This window comes from Polistes canadensis, unplaced genomic scaffold, assembly GCF_001313835.1.
Source record: "Polistes canadensis isolate GaletaPanama2010 unplaced genomic scaffold, ASM131383v1 scaffold_58, whole genome shotgun sequence".
NCBI lineage: Eukaryota > Metazoa > Arthropoda > Insecta > Hymenoptera > Vespidae > Polistes > Polistes canadensis.
In genome coordinates this window covers 741,669-757,238 of record NW_014569605.1, presented here as the reverse complement: position 1 = coordinate 757,238, position 15,570 = coordinate 741,669, and the positions used below count along the sequence as shown (strand labels likewise).

The 15,570-nt window shown below is 30.2% G+C and overlaps 4 protein-coding genes and 1 long non-coding RNA gene across 5 annotated transcripts in view; 2 read left to right on the top strand and 3 right to left on the bottom strand.

The window, feature by feature from the left end:
* Positions 1-4,612, top strand: part of LOC106785871 (ankyrin repeat domain-containing protein 17) — a 20,634-nt gene extending 16,022 nt beyond the window's left edge. The window contains exons 27-30 of the mRNA XM_014746672.1: positions 42-249; positions 394-1,638; positions 2,218-2,409; positions 2,649-4,612. Of these exons, the coding sequence (XP_014602158.1) occupies positions 42-249; positions 394-1,638; positions 2,218-2,409; positions 2,649-2,672 (1,669 nt within the window). The 3' untranslated portion in view covers positions 2,673-4,612. The remainder of the gene's footprint in view (positions 1-41; positions 250-393; positions 1,639-2,217; positions 2,410-2,648) is intronic.
* Positions 4,613-4,815: 203 nt separating this feature from the next.
* LOC106785864 lies at positions 4,816-6,956 on the top strand. The gene is made up of 3 exons (XR_001381570.1): positions 4,816-5,100; positions 5,393-5,573; positions 5,652-6,956. It is a non-coding gene; the product is annotated as an uncharacterized LOC106785864 (long non-coding RNA).
* A 179-nt stretch (positions 6,957-7,135) lies between these two features.
* Positions 7,136-9,535, bottom strand: LOC106785858. The gene is made up of 9 exons (XM_014746644.1): positions 9,386-9,535; positions 8,835-9,143; positions 8,639-8,766; positions 8,389-8,547; positions 8,105-8,313; positions 7,826-8,040; positions 7,445-7,713; positions 7,212-7,357; positions 7,136-7,140 (listed from the first exon to the last, which is right to left on the bottom strand). The coding sequence occupies exons 1-9, from the start codon at positions 9,533-9,535 to the stop codon at positions 7,136-7,138; spliced, it is 1,590 nt and encodes a 529-aa protein (XP_014602130.1).
* Positions 9,536-10,172: 637 nt separating this feature from the next.
* Positions 10,173-12,898, bottom strand: LOC106785857 (the record flags this gene model as incomplete). Its single annotated transcript, XM_014746643.1, has 10 exons — positions 10,173-10,266; positions 10,357-10,563; positions 10,637-10,908; positions 11,119-11,333; positions 11,423-11,631; positions 11,696-11,857; positions 11,958-12,085; positions 12,160-12,468; positions 12,566-12,735; positions 12,808-12,898. Coding segments are annotated over 10 exons (1,857 nt in total), but the record flags the coding sequence as incomplete, so codon positions are not given.
* A 356-nt stretch (positions 12,899-13,254) lies between these two features.
* On the bottom strand, positions 13,255-15,486 carry LOC106785866 (glutamate receptor 1-like). The gene is made up of 8 exons (XM_014746665.1): positions 15,193-15,486; positions 14,991-15,118; positions 14,747-14,911; positions 14,440-14,654; positions 14,136-14,350; positions 13,680-13,948; positions 13,413-13,622; positions 13,255-13,341 (listed from the first exon to the last, which is right to left on the bottom strand). The coding sequence occupies exons 1-8, from the start codon at positions 15,484-15,486 to the stop codon at positions 13,323-13,325; spliced, it is 1,515 nt and encodes a 504-aa protein (XP_014602151.1). The 3' UTR covers positions 13,255-13,322.
* Between the last annotated feature and the right edge of the window lie 84 nt (positions 15,487-15,570).

Below are 15,570 nucleotides of genomic sequence, written 5' to 3'. Positions count from 1 at the left end.
CAACAACAACAACAACAGCAGCAGCAACAACAACAACAGCTGCAGCAGCAGCAACAACCAAACAATGCACCACTCGAATATTCTCTATTTAACGATAGTTTCACAAAAGTGACACAGCAATCTATGTGGGGTGGCAGAGAAAATGAATCTCCAAAAAGCATGAACTTTGCCACGGTTGCAGGAGGTGGAGTATCAGTAAATACATCTGGTTCATCAACATCCAAATTCATTGATAGCGTTCCACCTCAGGTTAGTATATTATCTTATTGAATATTTCTGTAGTAGAGTTTACTCTAAATGTTTTTATCATTAGTAATTCGCAAATAATTTATTGCTAAATTTGGGGTAATGATATAATCTAGTTGGTGAAACCTCATTCATTTGGTCGTTTAGGTGGATGCATCTAAGGCACCAGGTTACAGAGGAACAGCTATGTGTTCTCCTGTTTCAAGTAAACCTAGTGGTGTAACAAATACTTCTGGAAATGCCATGGGTAGTGGTATTTCATCCTCCGTACATAATCCAATACAACCTTCCCAATTCCAATCCTCTGCGAACTATAGCGAGCATCCTCTTCCGAATAAGCCACCACCTGGTAGTTTAGCTGTAGCTCGACCAGTGATTCCTCAGCAAACTATAGAAATGGGTTCAACAATGACGCAATTTACTCGACCAGTCTTTCAAGGTGATCTTACAACCCGAAATCAGACAACACATCAACCACATGTTATGCCCTCTACATCTCAGCCAGCGCTGGATGTTGGTCTATTTAAAACTAATAGCGGCAGTTACGAACATCCAAGCGTAAATTCGAGTTTGCTTAAAATGGTACCAAACGAAGGGCAAGCAGCACATCCTTTATTACCTTTCCATCCTCATATGCAAAATTATACGCAGACTATACCACAGTCTGCTTCTGTAAATACTACCGTTAGTATGTCCAGGTTGAATCCCAGAGCGCCCGACTTCTCTAGTTCATTGCACTTGAGTAGCAAACCACAAGTGACTATGTTTAACACAGGATCAGGAATTCACCCTAATATGTTTGCTACCGTGCCAGCACCTCCTCCATCCGCGATGCAAACCAATAATTTAGCCATGCTGGGTAATTTCCCTTTAGGAAAATATCAAGCTCCATCTCGTGGAACACCTACTACTGGTATCTCGGCAAATGCTCAAACTCGTTGGCCATTTGTACCTCCTCATACTAATTATCCTCCGCATCAAGATCCCATGATGGGACAAATTAGTTTTTCGAATCATATGGCGAATATGACCGCGCAACCTGGTAATATAGACTTAATTACAAGTCTGGAAAACGGAGGCTCACCAACAATATCACCATCGTCACCGGCACAGGTGGCACAAGAAATGAATCAATTAAAAATAGAAGATAGAAAAGTTCCACGGCCGATTGGTACTGAAAGAGCATGGAAGAATTATACAACTGCAGGAATGGGACCTGGTGGTGATGCCGAATCCCTCAATTGGATGCTTAATAATGAGAAATTAGTGGGATCTTGGACGAATTTAGCTCCTGGCATCGATAGGCATCAAGTGTTTCGCTCAAATGCTACCTACAACCGTATGTCTAATGTTGATGCCGAACTTCATCAAATAATAGAATCTTCCTTCCAGGTATATATATCATCTAATTTCTGTTGGATTTGACAAACGAAATCTTCTATTTTTAACACTATGTCGTCCGGTGGTACCACATTGGGCTGTCATGCGAAAATTATCGGGCAAATGTCGGTGACACTACGTTGATGACGTGCTCAAAACTATTAGGCAAATGCTGGTGGCACCACGTTGGTGTCATACGCGAAACAATTGGGCAAGCGCTGGTGAGGTGACATCACTGTAGTGTTGTGAGGGACCGCATAAAAAAAGGCACTTAGAGAATATATCCAAGATGTACGAAGTAGCGAGAAAGTAATTTCCAAACAAAATAAATAATTAAATTACACATGGAAACATTTAAAAAAAAATTTAATTTCAAAAACCACCGACGACAAGCGAAATGATTTAAGTCAATCCTATTGGCGCTAACCAAAAGAATCCCAAGTAAACATGCGGACGTTATAGTGTTAAAATTAACTACGCACAAAGTACTGAATATTTGGCCCACGGTTCAATATCAGTTTGATACCTTTAGAAAAGGTATTATTACATTTACCAATGATTGTATGTTAATTATTACATATCTGTATATAGGGTCACGTGGACGCTCAGCAACCTTTTCCTAATGGAAGTGCTGCCACTTTATCTTTAATGCCAGGTTTAACTTTATTGCCTGGACAATTTGGGGCACCTGGACTAGCAGAAATGCCTCCTACTGAACCAACGAAATTAGATGCCCCTTCTTGGGGAATTCCTGATGCTGTTCAAGACAAACAACAACATCCGGTATTTTTATATATTTTTTATTTATATTTGATAATGAAAATTCATAAATTTTGTAAGATAAATAATAATTTCCTCGTAATATATAGAATGGCGTACTTCGTTCAGGTACATACGCTGTAGAAATAACTTCAAATATTTAAATCGTATATTCTGGCACATTCTCTCATTATCGTAATATATTATAATTGTAATTAATAATAATATCTGTGATAACATATATAATTTTAATCTCTTTTTAGGGGTGGAATAAATGGACTCATTAAACACAGATCTCTCATCTGAAGATAATATTGCTTTGGTCTGATCTGGATGAAGAGAAATAGATTCACAATTCAAAGTAGCGGTAGATGGAACTGACATTACGAAGCGTTGTTTCTAGGCTCATCAACTACATTACTACCTATTATATTCATTAAACTACAGATTCAATATTACTTGTCATGGTAGAAGATAAGATAGCAAATCCTTACTACAGCTTATTGCTATTATCTAGAGTAATTATCCGATAAATATTGAATACGGCATGAACAGATCAATGACGGCGAAGGACCGACAAAAGAGAAAGTAATGTAACAATTAAGTTACTTCGTTCGTTTGTAAGTCGATCCTTAACGCCGGTAGTAGCACGCTCTAGAACTAACCAACAAGAATTGAAACGATGTTGATGATGGTGACTCTGTTACTCTATCACTCTATCATTGGAATACTCTGCCAATTTGCAAAATACGAATACAATATTCTTTACCATTCGATGCAATGTGTGCGCATATATTATAATGCAAAAATGCACACTTGTAATACATATGCACCAGAGACAAATGTTTAGTTTTGATTTGGACGGTAGTAAATTCTACGTAATGCGGAAAACTTTTGCCAATGATCAATTATTTCATCATTATCAGCAGTCTCTTTGAAGCTTCTGTATTCTATATTCTGTACTCTTATATGTTTTAGTTTCATTGAATATAAGTATGCTGTTAATGATAATTCTTTAATATATAGAAGACGCGATATAATCATTAAATATTTTCGCGAATTTCACGAAAGTCGTGTATATTCCATGGCTTTGCGTTCAAATTTGAATACAACCATATGCTGGAAGATATTGATAAAAATAAGTGGAAGTTCAGAATCCTATGTAATTTCGTATAATCGATATATTCGTTCTTCCTGTTATATCCTCTATACTCGCTCATAATCATTTAATTGATGCTGTTAGTACTATAATTCCACTGCACTCTATAAAACTCATGTTTAATATCATTGTTAGCAGCGATGATAATGAAAAACCTATAGCGAACTGATTGTATAGATTGCAACGAACGCGCACGTTTGGTGTTGCATTGGCATTATTCGATAACTATGCTAGTTCGGAGCTTTAGTTCACCATTCTCTGACACAAGCATATACGGATATATTATTTTCAGATTGTCCTTATTAACAAGATAATAATCACCACCATGTGACAGTTTATTACGTGCACAGATTATCGTATGACTGTTAGCAAAGAGAAATTTATACTTGAGCACAACGCAAGGAAATGACCAGGCTCTTAAAACCCAATCTATGTAAGCAATGATGTTGGTATGAACCAACATATAAGATTGTATTAATAATACATTATATTACGTATACTGAATTCCTATTCAGATCAATGAATACTGTTCATCATTAAAGTGGTAGCGGACCGCCAACACGTAATATAACTGAGCGTGTCTTAGCGACAGTGCTATTGTAATACTATTATTGCTGTGGTGGTAATGTTTATTATTATATTATGATTATTATTAAAAAAAAGAAAAAAAAAACAACTAGAGGAAAAGAGGGTGCATAGGAATGTGTCACCTGCTGTCTCGGCTGGACTAGTAGGATATACTAAGTAATATAGATACACTCGATATATGAAATGTTCATTTTAATTGAACATTTGAAAATCTTGACGGGGATTTCGGCAAGTGTTCAATACATAACGACGATACTACATTATAATTGAAACGGTCCCCGTATAAGTTTCAATTAAGCTCATGAAAAACCATACGAGGGCTTTGACCTATATTCCAGGGAGCGCTTCAATTATTCTCTAAGATATATTGTTATAATTTAAAGCCTATTTTCAAATTTGATTTATGATAATTGCGATATATGATACAAAACTATTATATGACATATAACAATAAAGCAACTAAATAAATAATGATTTAATGGTAGATTAAGTTTCTTAAGCGTATACCCCTTATTCATTTTTTTATGTATTCCTTTGATTTTCTCTTTTTTATAATTATATTTATATTATTCTTCTCTTTTTTTTTTTAATCAAGATAATTTTTTAGAGATTTTGATATAAAAACTAATTTTTTTCCTTGTTTATTAAGGGTAATAAAAATATATATTATCTAATTATAGTTTAATACGAATGAATTTTTATTTTTCAATACACAATAAGCTTTATTAATGTTTTTGTATTTTTATATCCATCTGATTTACTAATGAATTGTTTTGATTATTTATCATTGATTATTAATCATTAAATCATTATTTAATTAATTTAAAATAATAAGCAGAAATAGTGGGAATAAGAAATATGGCTTTCAAGCATTAACAGATAAGAATATAACCTATAATTTTTCATATTGTAAACAAAGGTAGAACAATATTGTAAATATGGTATAACGCAGCGCACAATACCATTATGTATGGATAATGAAACATTCAATTTTTAAATTAATTTTATACTGTTATTTATGTGAAATAATTATTTGTTCGGTCATTTTTCTAATAATTATTCAAAGTGGTTAAAAGTAGAGTTGAATTTTAAAAAATAGGAAAGAGAAGATACAATTAGAAAGCACAAAATATCTCTGAAATTGAGATAGATAATATTGAAACCAAAAAGATATTTTTATTTACAATAAAAAAAAACAATATTCTCCATCACTTTTTTCTTTGGTAATAATATTGCAAATATTTTTAATTTTGTTCACAGATACCTTTAGATATACAAAATAAATAAGATAATTATGATAACTTTAATGCTCTGATATTACCAAACCAAAAAAGGAATACCAAAAAGAAAGAAAAGAAGATATCAGTAACGCATATATTATCTAAAAAGCATAGAAAGCCAATTAGAAAAAATTGTAGAAAAAAAGAAAACAAAATTACAAGTAAGTTAAAAAGAATAAAATAAAATCTTATCGTTAAATATATACTAACTCTATATATAATTTGTGCGTTTTAAACAGAGATCAACGTTACTAGAAGAATAAGCTAAAGTACAAGCTCTAGACGAAGAACTAAAGAAATATATTCCTTGACTACAGTTCAAACAAAAGAATCGAAACGTCACTTTAGAGAATAAACCGCACCTACTACAGAAGCTTTAATTAATCCAATCGATGAGTGCGCTATAAATAATACAGAATCTAAATTAAACACGATTAAAGGTATAAAAAGAAAAAGACTGTCTATACTTAACAACATAAAACAGAAGTTCTCTAACTCACATACATTTACTGATACTTTGACTCAGAGCCACTAGAAACGATTGCGGCAAGCATAATTGTGTTATGGAAAAGAGATTCTTAAATTAATTGTTTACTGAACATTGGAGAAAAAATAATGATTAATGAAGAGCTTATGCATATCGACGAAAATGCGTTCCACGAAGTCGAAGGTAATAGTTACGAGGACAAAAATTATAAGCGAAAAAGGGAGCTTGCGCTTACATTCTCCATTTTTCGAAAATTAAAACAGTAACACTTTCTCGCGAACATCACACTTGAAGAAGTAGAAATAACATATTAAATTGAGAGAAATGATGATTGATAAAAATGCTTTTATCAATTCATAGCCGTTTGCTCATTTCGAGGAAGTTCAAACAAGTGATCAGCCGATAAGTATTTTTTAATGTCACATATTGTATCGACATTATTAAAAAGGAAAAGAAATAAAAGGAAGGAATTTAATTCCATAATACGTATTTGACCTGGCCAAATCTAAACAAAACGTCTCAAAGACGTTTTACGGCTGATCGAGTTAAACGTGACATAGTACACTAAATTTCCTTCACCGCATTTGTAGACATACTTTCTGAGAAAAATTAGAAAAGTACTTTTCACAATGTGTTCAAAGAGAAAAACGTATTGAACCGACGTAGGGATGCAAAAGATGCAAAGTTTCATTACATGTATCAACATGTTTTGAAAGATACTATACAATCGAAGCGTTAAGCTAATCCGTTACCAATAGCGCACATTAAATTCTAAAACAAAAGGAAATATTGTAAATACGTTCGCGAAGTTTCTTCCCTCGTTTTCTCGAAAATGGTTGGGTGTATGCTTTTACTCTTAGAGTCAAAGGTATAGTCTTAATGGACCCCTAAAACTATGAAAAGTTTAAAAAATATCAGAGTTAAATTCCTTTGGTGTAGCCCTTGTAAGTTACATAAATGATAATTTTCACACATTTTTTAAAGATTTATTCAAAAATCAAATTGTATCACAATGTACAAGTTTTAATTTTGGATATAAATAATTGTTATAATATTTGTAAAAAGACGGAGACTTTTATTTCAACACGCGATTGCTATTAAATTTTTTATAATTATATCTATTAGAATATCTCTGTTTTTTTCTAATATCGTATTTTGTTTACAAAGAGATATATTGAAATAATTTTGTTTTTAAAAAAACACTATATTACATTGATATTTTATTTTAACTTAATATTATACTATTGTTTAGGTTTCGTTATTAAGAATATAATATTTTCTATTAAACAAATAATAATAGATAATATCATACCACTTATTAAAAGTAATATGATTGGAGCTGCTTCATATATAGTTACACTTTCTATGGAACTTGCATCATGTTTACAATAGGGTTTCCGAACGAAGGTTCTTTTTAATTCTCGTTCGAGAAGACCCGTGGCAAAAATTTTCATGAGCCTAAATTTAAAACAATTATCCCTCACAAAAAATCTTATAATTATATATAATTATAGTAAAAAATAAATTTATAAGATTTAATCATACCCTATCTTTCCAACTTCGTGATAATGTCCTTTTTTATTTGTATAAAGAGCTACTCTTGTTGGTCTAAGCCAATGAATTTCTGTTAATTGGCATATCATTTTTTGATCGAAATAATTATTCATGTAATAATATGCATGTTCAGGAATGCTATGATAAGCAAAACCGCCATCCATTATTTGTCTTACCCCTTCCTCTACTTCCATTATTTTTTGTTGTTGTGGTATTTGCGACCAATAATTTTTAAAATATATCATCTCTGGATTAGTATCCTAAGAAATATTATTTATAATCGTTAGATAATTGATCAATTTTTATTAAGAATAGTGCTGCTACATTAACGTAATTCATTTGATATATACGATTTAAAAGACTTAAGATTACCTGTAATAAAATATTCATAACAACAGTATTTTCTGATGATAGTTTCATTTTGCTAGCTACTAATATATACAAAGAATCATTTAATTTATTAAGTGGTATGTTTAAACGTGCCGATACTATTGCTGCTGAATAATAATTGTATATTAATAAGCCATAAACTCCTATTTGGAAAAGAGCAATACGACTGGCAAATTTAAAAGGCATGTTTTGTGCACCTAATTAAATTCATTAGATTAGAAAATGTATATTGAACAAATTTACATGTTTAATATTTCGTACCTTGTTGACATATGGCACCCAAAGTTGTTAACAATGAACTTCCATAATCCTGAGTTTTAATATGCTCTGATTTAATGACAAATGAAAAAATCAAAAAAGAAATAATAAAACAAGTGAAAATCATGTACCAGGAGTTCCAAGCTAATGGCCGAAAAATGCTACTTATTTGTATCGTTGTCGACGGTAGAGTTAAAAACATAAAGCACGTACTACGAAATAAATACTTATAGATTAATCAAAAAGTAAAAATAAAAGTAATCAATTTTTATAATAAAATTTATTACCGTGCAGGCATAATTTCCATAAGCACTTTAGCAACATCAAGTCTTTTAGGAACAATAAGAGAGGGTTGATATCCTATATCAACAGTTCCTTCAATCAAAGAATCCATCATAGGTCCGTTAGTATAGTTCGACCATTTAGTGAATGCTTTAACATGCATGCTATTAGAAACATAATCATTTTTCATTAAGAATTAAAATATTCAATGCTAGAAAATAATTTATAGCTTAATATATAAAAAAAATGTTTTACCTAAGATTAAAAATGTCGGCAAAAAGTCCTACCAAAGTAAAACCAAATTTAGGCCAATCTTCCAAATTAATATTATCGTGGTCTTCTAAATAATCTAGTAAAGGAATATTTTCGGGTTTTCTTTCTAACTAAAATATAATTTTTTTTGTTAGTTGATAGATTATCAGATCAAAAAAATTATTTTATATTCACTCACAGCACTAGATACAATGACCTTCAATTTGTGAAAGTTCCATCTTCTTAAAATTTTTGCTTTTGATAAAAATATCTTCAATCCAGTATCTTTATTCCATGTTGCGTATCTGGTTATGTTGAGTATACCACCTCGTTCTTTATTAGGATTGTAAATATCGTATAATTCGTAATAATCATAATTTGGAATGGAAACGACAAAGTCCGTGATAATACTGAAGGCAGTATCATTTAATTTATGCAAACAGTAACTCATATTTTTTGCCAATACCAACCAATTATATGCATAATCGTACATACGATAACTAGTACTCTAAATTGAATTGCATATTATTACAAAATTATATATATATATATATAAATATAATAAAATTATTATATATTATTATATAATTTTCTCAATTCTTGACATTTTTTTAATCAACTTTTTATCAGATCTCAGAGTAAACATCGCGTTTTTTAAATTAAAATTATAATTCATATAATTAAAAATTAAATAGATCATTTTTTTGGAAACTTTACTCTAAAAATCGAAAGTAACGATAACAGTCATACTTGATTAAAAATCGCTCTTGCATTTTGATCTTGACATCGTAAATCTACGAAAACACCTAATCTCCAATAACTAACGTTTAAGAATTTGTAAAAATTGTATTCTACAGATGGTCCTTTTATAGATGCCGAAATTCCTACTTTGTTTAACATCTTGATTATCTGAAAATCATCTATACAGATCGATCGACTGATTAATTATAATCATAATTATTAAAGAATTTTTTAAAGAAAATTACAACAAACAAAAAGGAAAAACAATCTGACTATGCAAAGTAAGTTTCTACTCACTAGTAATATTCCCACAGGAAAATCCAACGACAATAGATACTCTTTTGTAAATAAAATAATCTCGAATGATTTCGTTATTTTGCGCAAAAGCAAGATGAAAAAATAGAATAATAAGTATATTTTTAATATACATTATTATAACTTTTTCTTAAAATACATGTACACGAAAACAGGATTTGAACGACAAACTAGACTTTCCGTATTTGTTCTTCTTCAAGATAGAAGTCTATAGTTAGTTTTCTATTTTTCATGTGACGTTCTGTCAGTTTCGTACACGACTGCAATCGAACACAGGAAAAATAACTTATTATTTAAAGTACTACAGACTAATGGAATTCACTGTAGATTAAAAAATTACAGTTAGCATTACAATATCGATTTCTCTTTATTTCTATTACCCTCTATTTCTACTTGGATTAATCATTTGGATTACATCGAAACAATATTAATATACAAAGTTATAGTTTTAAGTTATAGTAAAATATAATATTTTAGTAAATCAAATACTCAGTAATTGAAGTCCATTATTGCTATCTGTTTTATTACTACTTTGCTTCGATAAGCTAGAATTGTCTCTTTCCGATGTAAATTTTCTGCAATTTTGAAAAAAGAAAATCATAAAAATTTCCAAATATATCTCGAATGTATGGATAACATAAGAACAACAATGTAGAACAACTTACTGTATGAATCGATAAAAATAAATATTTTCTATCAAGCAAATACCACTTGAAATTAAAACACCTAATGACAGTAAAATAAAGGCTGGTGCTGTTTCGTAAATAGTAATACTTCGCGTAGACAAAGCATCTTGTTGACACTGAGGCTTTTTTGAGGACCAATACTTAATTTGCCGACTTCTTAAACCACTGCTTTGCATTTTGATTAGACTTAAATAAAATTATATAATCGTACATGAATTCTATTGTAAAAGGGAATAATAAAATTATTAAGATACTTTACCCTACTCTCGCTATTTCCAAAAATTGAGCATTGTGACTAGAATACATTCCCATGACTGATTCCTTGAAGAGATGAATTTCCGTAAGTTGACATATCTGACTGGAATCAAACATCTTTTCGATGTAGGGATAAGCAGTGTTGGGATCTGTGTGATAAGCAAGAATACCTTGCCCAACTTGTCTGATACCTTCTTCTATAGGCAAATATCTTTTTGATTGTGGCAAAGGATCCCAACGTTTTTTCCTGAAATAATCTGATTCCCAATTCCATTTCTAAAAATAGAATAAATATTAATGAACATTTTATATCGTTCGACATAAAATACAGAGTGTCCCAAGAGTTGCTTTACCAAAAACAATCTTTACGCAGACCTATAATATGAAAACATTGTACACAACATTTAAATAGATAATAAATGTTTTTCTATTCGGAAAAATGACTTTTGGGACACCCTGTATAATAATGATTTAACAGTATTATACTTTTAATAGATAATTCAAATATGGTACAGCTTCAGCAGCAATACGCATATGCGTATCGGCAAGTACAGCAACAGAATCTTCTATTTTATCAAACGGTTCACTCAAACGAGCCGAAACAATACTACAGGAATAATAATTGTACATCATCCAGCTGAAAAGGAGTATTTGTACCACGGCCATACGACCGACCAAACTTCTTGGAAATAAATATGCTCCTAAGATAAAATATTTAAATTTATTATAAATTTCTATTTATTTTTCTCTTATATATATAAAAATGAAAGAGAGAGAAATTAAAGTGTACCTTGTTGACCCATGATACCAATAGTTAGCACTACAGCTCCAAAACCTTTTTCGCTTTTCACATTTTCACGTTTCAATATTAATCCGACGATGATCATAGAAATGATCATGAAAAGTGCATAAGCATCCCAAATACCTGTTGTAAAAGGTTTTAGGAACAAATCCAATTTAATTTTTTTCGTTGGAGTTGAGAGTAACATAAAGCAGGGTCTGTAAAAATATAATTACATGCGACAAGTGTATTTTAAATAAAAAAGAAATTTATTTTTCTAACCGAACTGGCCAAGCTGCGCCGATCAGACTAGCAAATTCTAATCTTTCGGACACCATAACTCTCGGATTGCTGGCAATATCGATATAATTGTCTTTTAGAAGTTCAAACATTCGTCCGTGTATACTATTTCTATCCCAATAATATATTTCTCCTGCATGTATGCTATATAAAAAAAATTATCTGTTGTATAAATACGTATGTGTGTGAGTAAATCATTTCATAATAATTAAGTTTATATATATAAAAAAAAAATCATAATTACGTAAAATTAAAAAGATCACCAGTGTGTGATATCATAGCGTATACAAATTTGTGCATACTTTCTAAGGATCTAGTATTGATATCTTTCATGTAATCAACCAATCGCATATTTTTAGGCCTGTATTGAATCTACAAAAAATATGTAGATACTAATCATTGAAAATCGTTAAAAGTAAAATTAAAAAAAAGGATGAAATACTTACTACACCAGCTATTTTTAATCTTAAACCATTCAAATTTCCTCTTCTGATCAATTTTGGTTCCTTTAAATAAATATTCAAATTTCCATGAGGATTCCAGGTGCCATATTTAATGACGTTTAGTGAACCACCCCGATATTTGCAATGATTAAATACATCATACATTTCATAACCATTTTGATTAGGTATAGCAACAACTACGTCAGTGGCCATGCTGTAAGCTGTATCGTTCAAAATCGATATGCTTTGATTCAGATTTGATCCTAATATCAACCAACTGTATAAATAGCTGTACATGCGATGTTCCGAACTCTGATCAATAAAATAGATTTAAAAAATTTTTTTTATTTTTATATCTTTCCAAAGATTGAACACCTTGAAATTATTTTTTAGAGTGTATGTATCTTACATCAGAAAAAATATATTCAAGACTTTCATTACGACAACGTAGATCTACGAAAACACCTAGTGCCCAATGATCGCTGTTTAAAATCAAACGTATGTCTGGATTTGAATAGAAATCTTTTATGATCGTGAAGGTTCCTAAATGATTCAGCTTTCTCAAAAGATTAAAATTACCTGGTGAAAAATTCAATGTTTCATAGAAGTTGATTGGTGTGTTTTTAAAGATATTTTGTTATAATTACGTACTCGTAACATCACCGCACGAAAATCCAACAATATTCTTAACATTTTTAAATGCAAAATAATCACTAATGAAATCATTGTCCTCGGCATTAGTATGTAGAATGATATATAATAAAATAATAACTCTGATATTCATCTTTTTTTATTATCTCTTCAATTGTTATACGATCGAACGCTGATGTCATTATGAGTAGTACTTTTTCTATTCTAATATTGTAAGGATATATTTTTATATAAGCGGTTTATAGATTTTTCAAAAATATATTTATTTATTCATACATTCATAGAACTAGAAGATTATTAATAATTCTTATCTTTTTAAATATTTCCTTAGCTACATCGATCTATAGTGAGTATTATAAATTTTTAAATATTTATTTATTTATTCATAGAACTATTTAACATAGAAAGGTTATTAATAATTCTAATCTTTCTAAATATTTTCTTAGTTACGTCGATCTATAATTGGTAATAATTAAGAAACATTTCTGCTACTTGTGTATCAATCCATATGTTTCTTATTGATCTATCAATGATCTATAAATGTAATATACGTAGAAGAATTTTTTATTGATATTTTTTATTATCAAAAATAGTTTAATTTCTACCTTTTAGACCAAAACCAAAAAATGATATTTTCGATGGCGCATACACTCAATGATAAAACCATGCCAACGATTAAGAACAACAAAACAGGGGTAGCTTCTTGAATCGATATGGCTTCAGCTATAAGTATGTTTGATGGACAACGAGGTTTTCTAGCAGACCAACGTTTCAATTCACGATCTCGTAAACCCGCATTGTTCATTTTCGTAAATCTAAAGAAGAAATGTTTTCTTATGAATACGTTAAAAAAATACTAATCATTTTTATACCCAATTCTTAGGATTTCAGTAAAAGGACTGTTTTGTCTGGTCCATAGTCCTAAAGTCGTTCGAAGAAGATGAACTTCCATCAATTCGCAGATCATACGAGTTTCAAAAGTTTTTTCGATATATGGATAAGCTGATTCTGTTAACGTGTGATAAGCAAAACCACCTTGAGCTACACGATTTAATCCTTCCTCTATTGGCAAGTGTCTCGTTGATTCAGAAAGTTTTAGCCAACGATTTTGATAAAAATATCTTACTTCCAAATTTGGTTCCTGCAATATATATACAGTATTTACAGTACATTAAATATTTAATACATTCACAGAGTCAACTAAAAGTTTCAAAATCAATTATATTTTGTTAAGAAAATAAACTTTCTTTCTGACAATTAGATTGTTAAACAATAAAGCTAGAAATTTTTAGGCTTACTCTGTACTTACATGTGTTTTTATAGTTTACCTGTAATAACGACTTAATATACTGAGTAGGTTCCATGGCAATCTTAAAATTACTATTGGCTAAGCTAATTAATGAATCATTCATTTTATCTCCTATATTTTTTAAACGATTCGAGACCATACTAGCTGAATAATAATTGAAGATTAACAAACTGAAGAACATGATATGTAAAAATGCAATACGACCCGCAACTCCTAAAGGAATTACAGCTGACGCTAGTGTAAAAAATAATGATTTATTATTATTAATGTTAATTATAATATACATATTTTTATTGATAATTATGTTATTTAGGTAATCGAACCTTGTTGCGATAAAGCTCCCATAGAAGAAAGTATCGAAATCCCACAGAGTTCGATGAAATCATGAAAACCTTCTTTTCTTAAAACAATGAGTAAAATAAATGCTGTGAGAGCTATTATAATTAACATAGCGTACCATACACGAATAGCTAATGGTCGTATGAATTGCGTTGCTCGTAATTGAGTAGATGATATCATACGAAATAAAAAGCATGTCCTGTTTAAAAAAAAATTACTTTAAAGGAAAATAAAAAATATAATTATAATTATATCTAAATATTTAAGTATATGTATGTGTGCGTTATGTACCGTACAGGCCAGACAGGAGCAATAATGTCGCCATAATTTAATCTTTCAGTAATAATCATGGTTGGATTTACACAAATATCTATTATACCTTCTTCAAATGCTGCGAATACTGGTCCACGATTACCACCACGTTTTTGCCATGGATCTATTTCCGTAATATTCATTCTAATATAAGATCAAACCAAATCAAATTTATAAAAAATATTTATACAGTAAATTAGCAAGAGTTTGAATATTTATTTACGTAAAATTGTAGAGTTCAGCAATATGAATCAAAATAGCGTACATAAATTTCGAATGACTATCTTTCGATCTTTTGTCATAATCCAATAAATATTTTTCGATTGGAATATTCGATAATTTGTGATCGAGCTGTAGGAAGAAATATTTTTATATTAATTATGACTTATATGTGTAATAAAAATATTTGAAAATTAAATACTCACGAGTACACCAACATTGAATTTCATTCCTTGAAAATTCGCCCTTCTACTGAATTTGTGTTTGACCAATGTAACATACAAACCAGTTTCTTTGTGCCAAGTACCAAATAATACAGTTTGTAAGGATCCACCATGATCCTTGCATAAATTATAAACATCGTATAAAATGTAACCACGAGTCGATGGTTCAGCAATAATTACATCAGTAGCGATATTAAAAGTACTATCGTCGATGATTTTCAAACTTTCTTTTAAATTATGACCAATGATCAGCCATTTGTGTGATTCGTCATACATGTAATGTTTCGATGCCTAAATAAATGTTAACGATTAAATAAATAAATCAGATACAAAGATAATTTAATCTCATAAACGATGTAA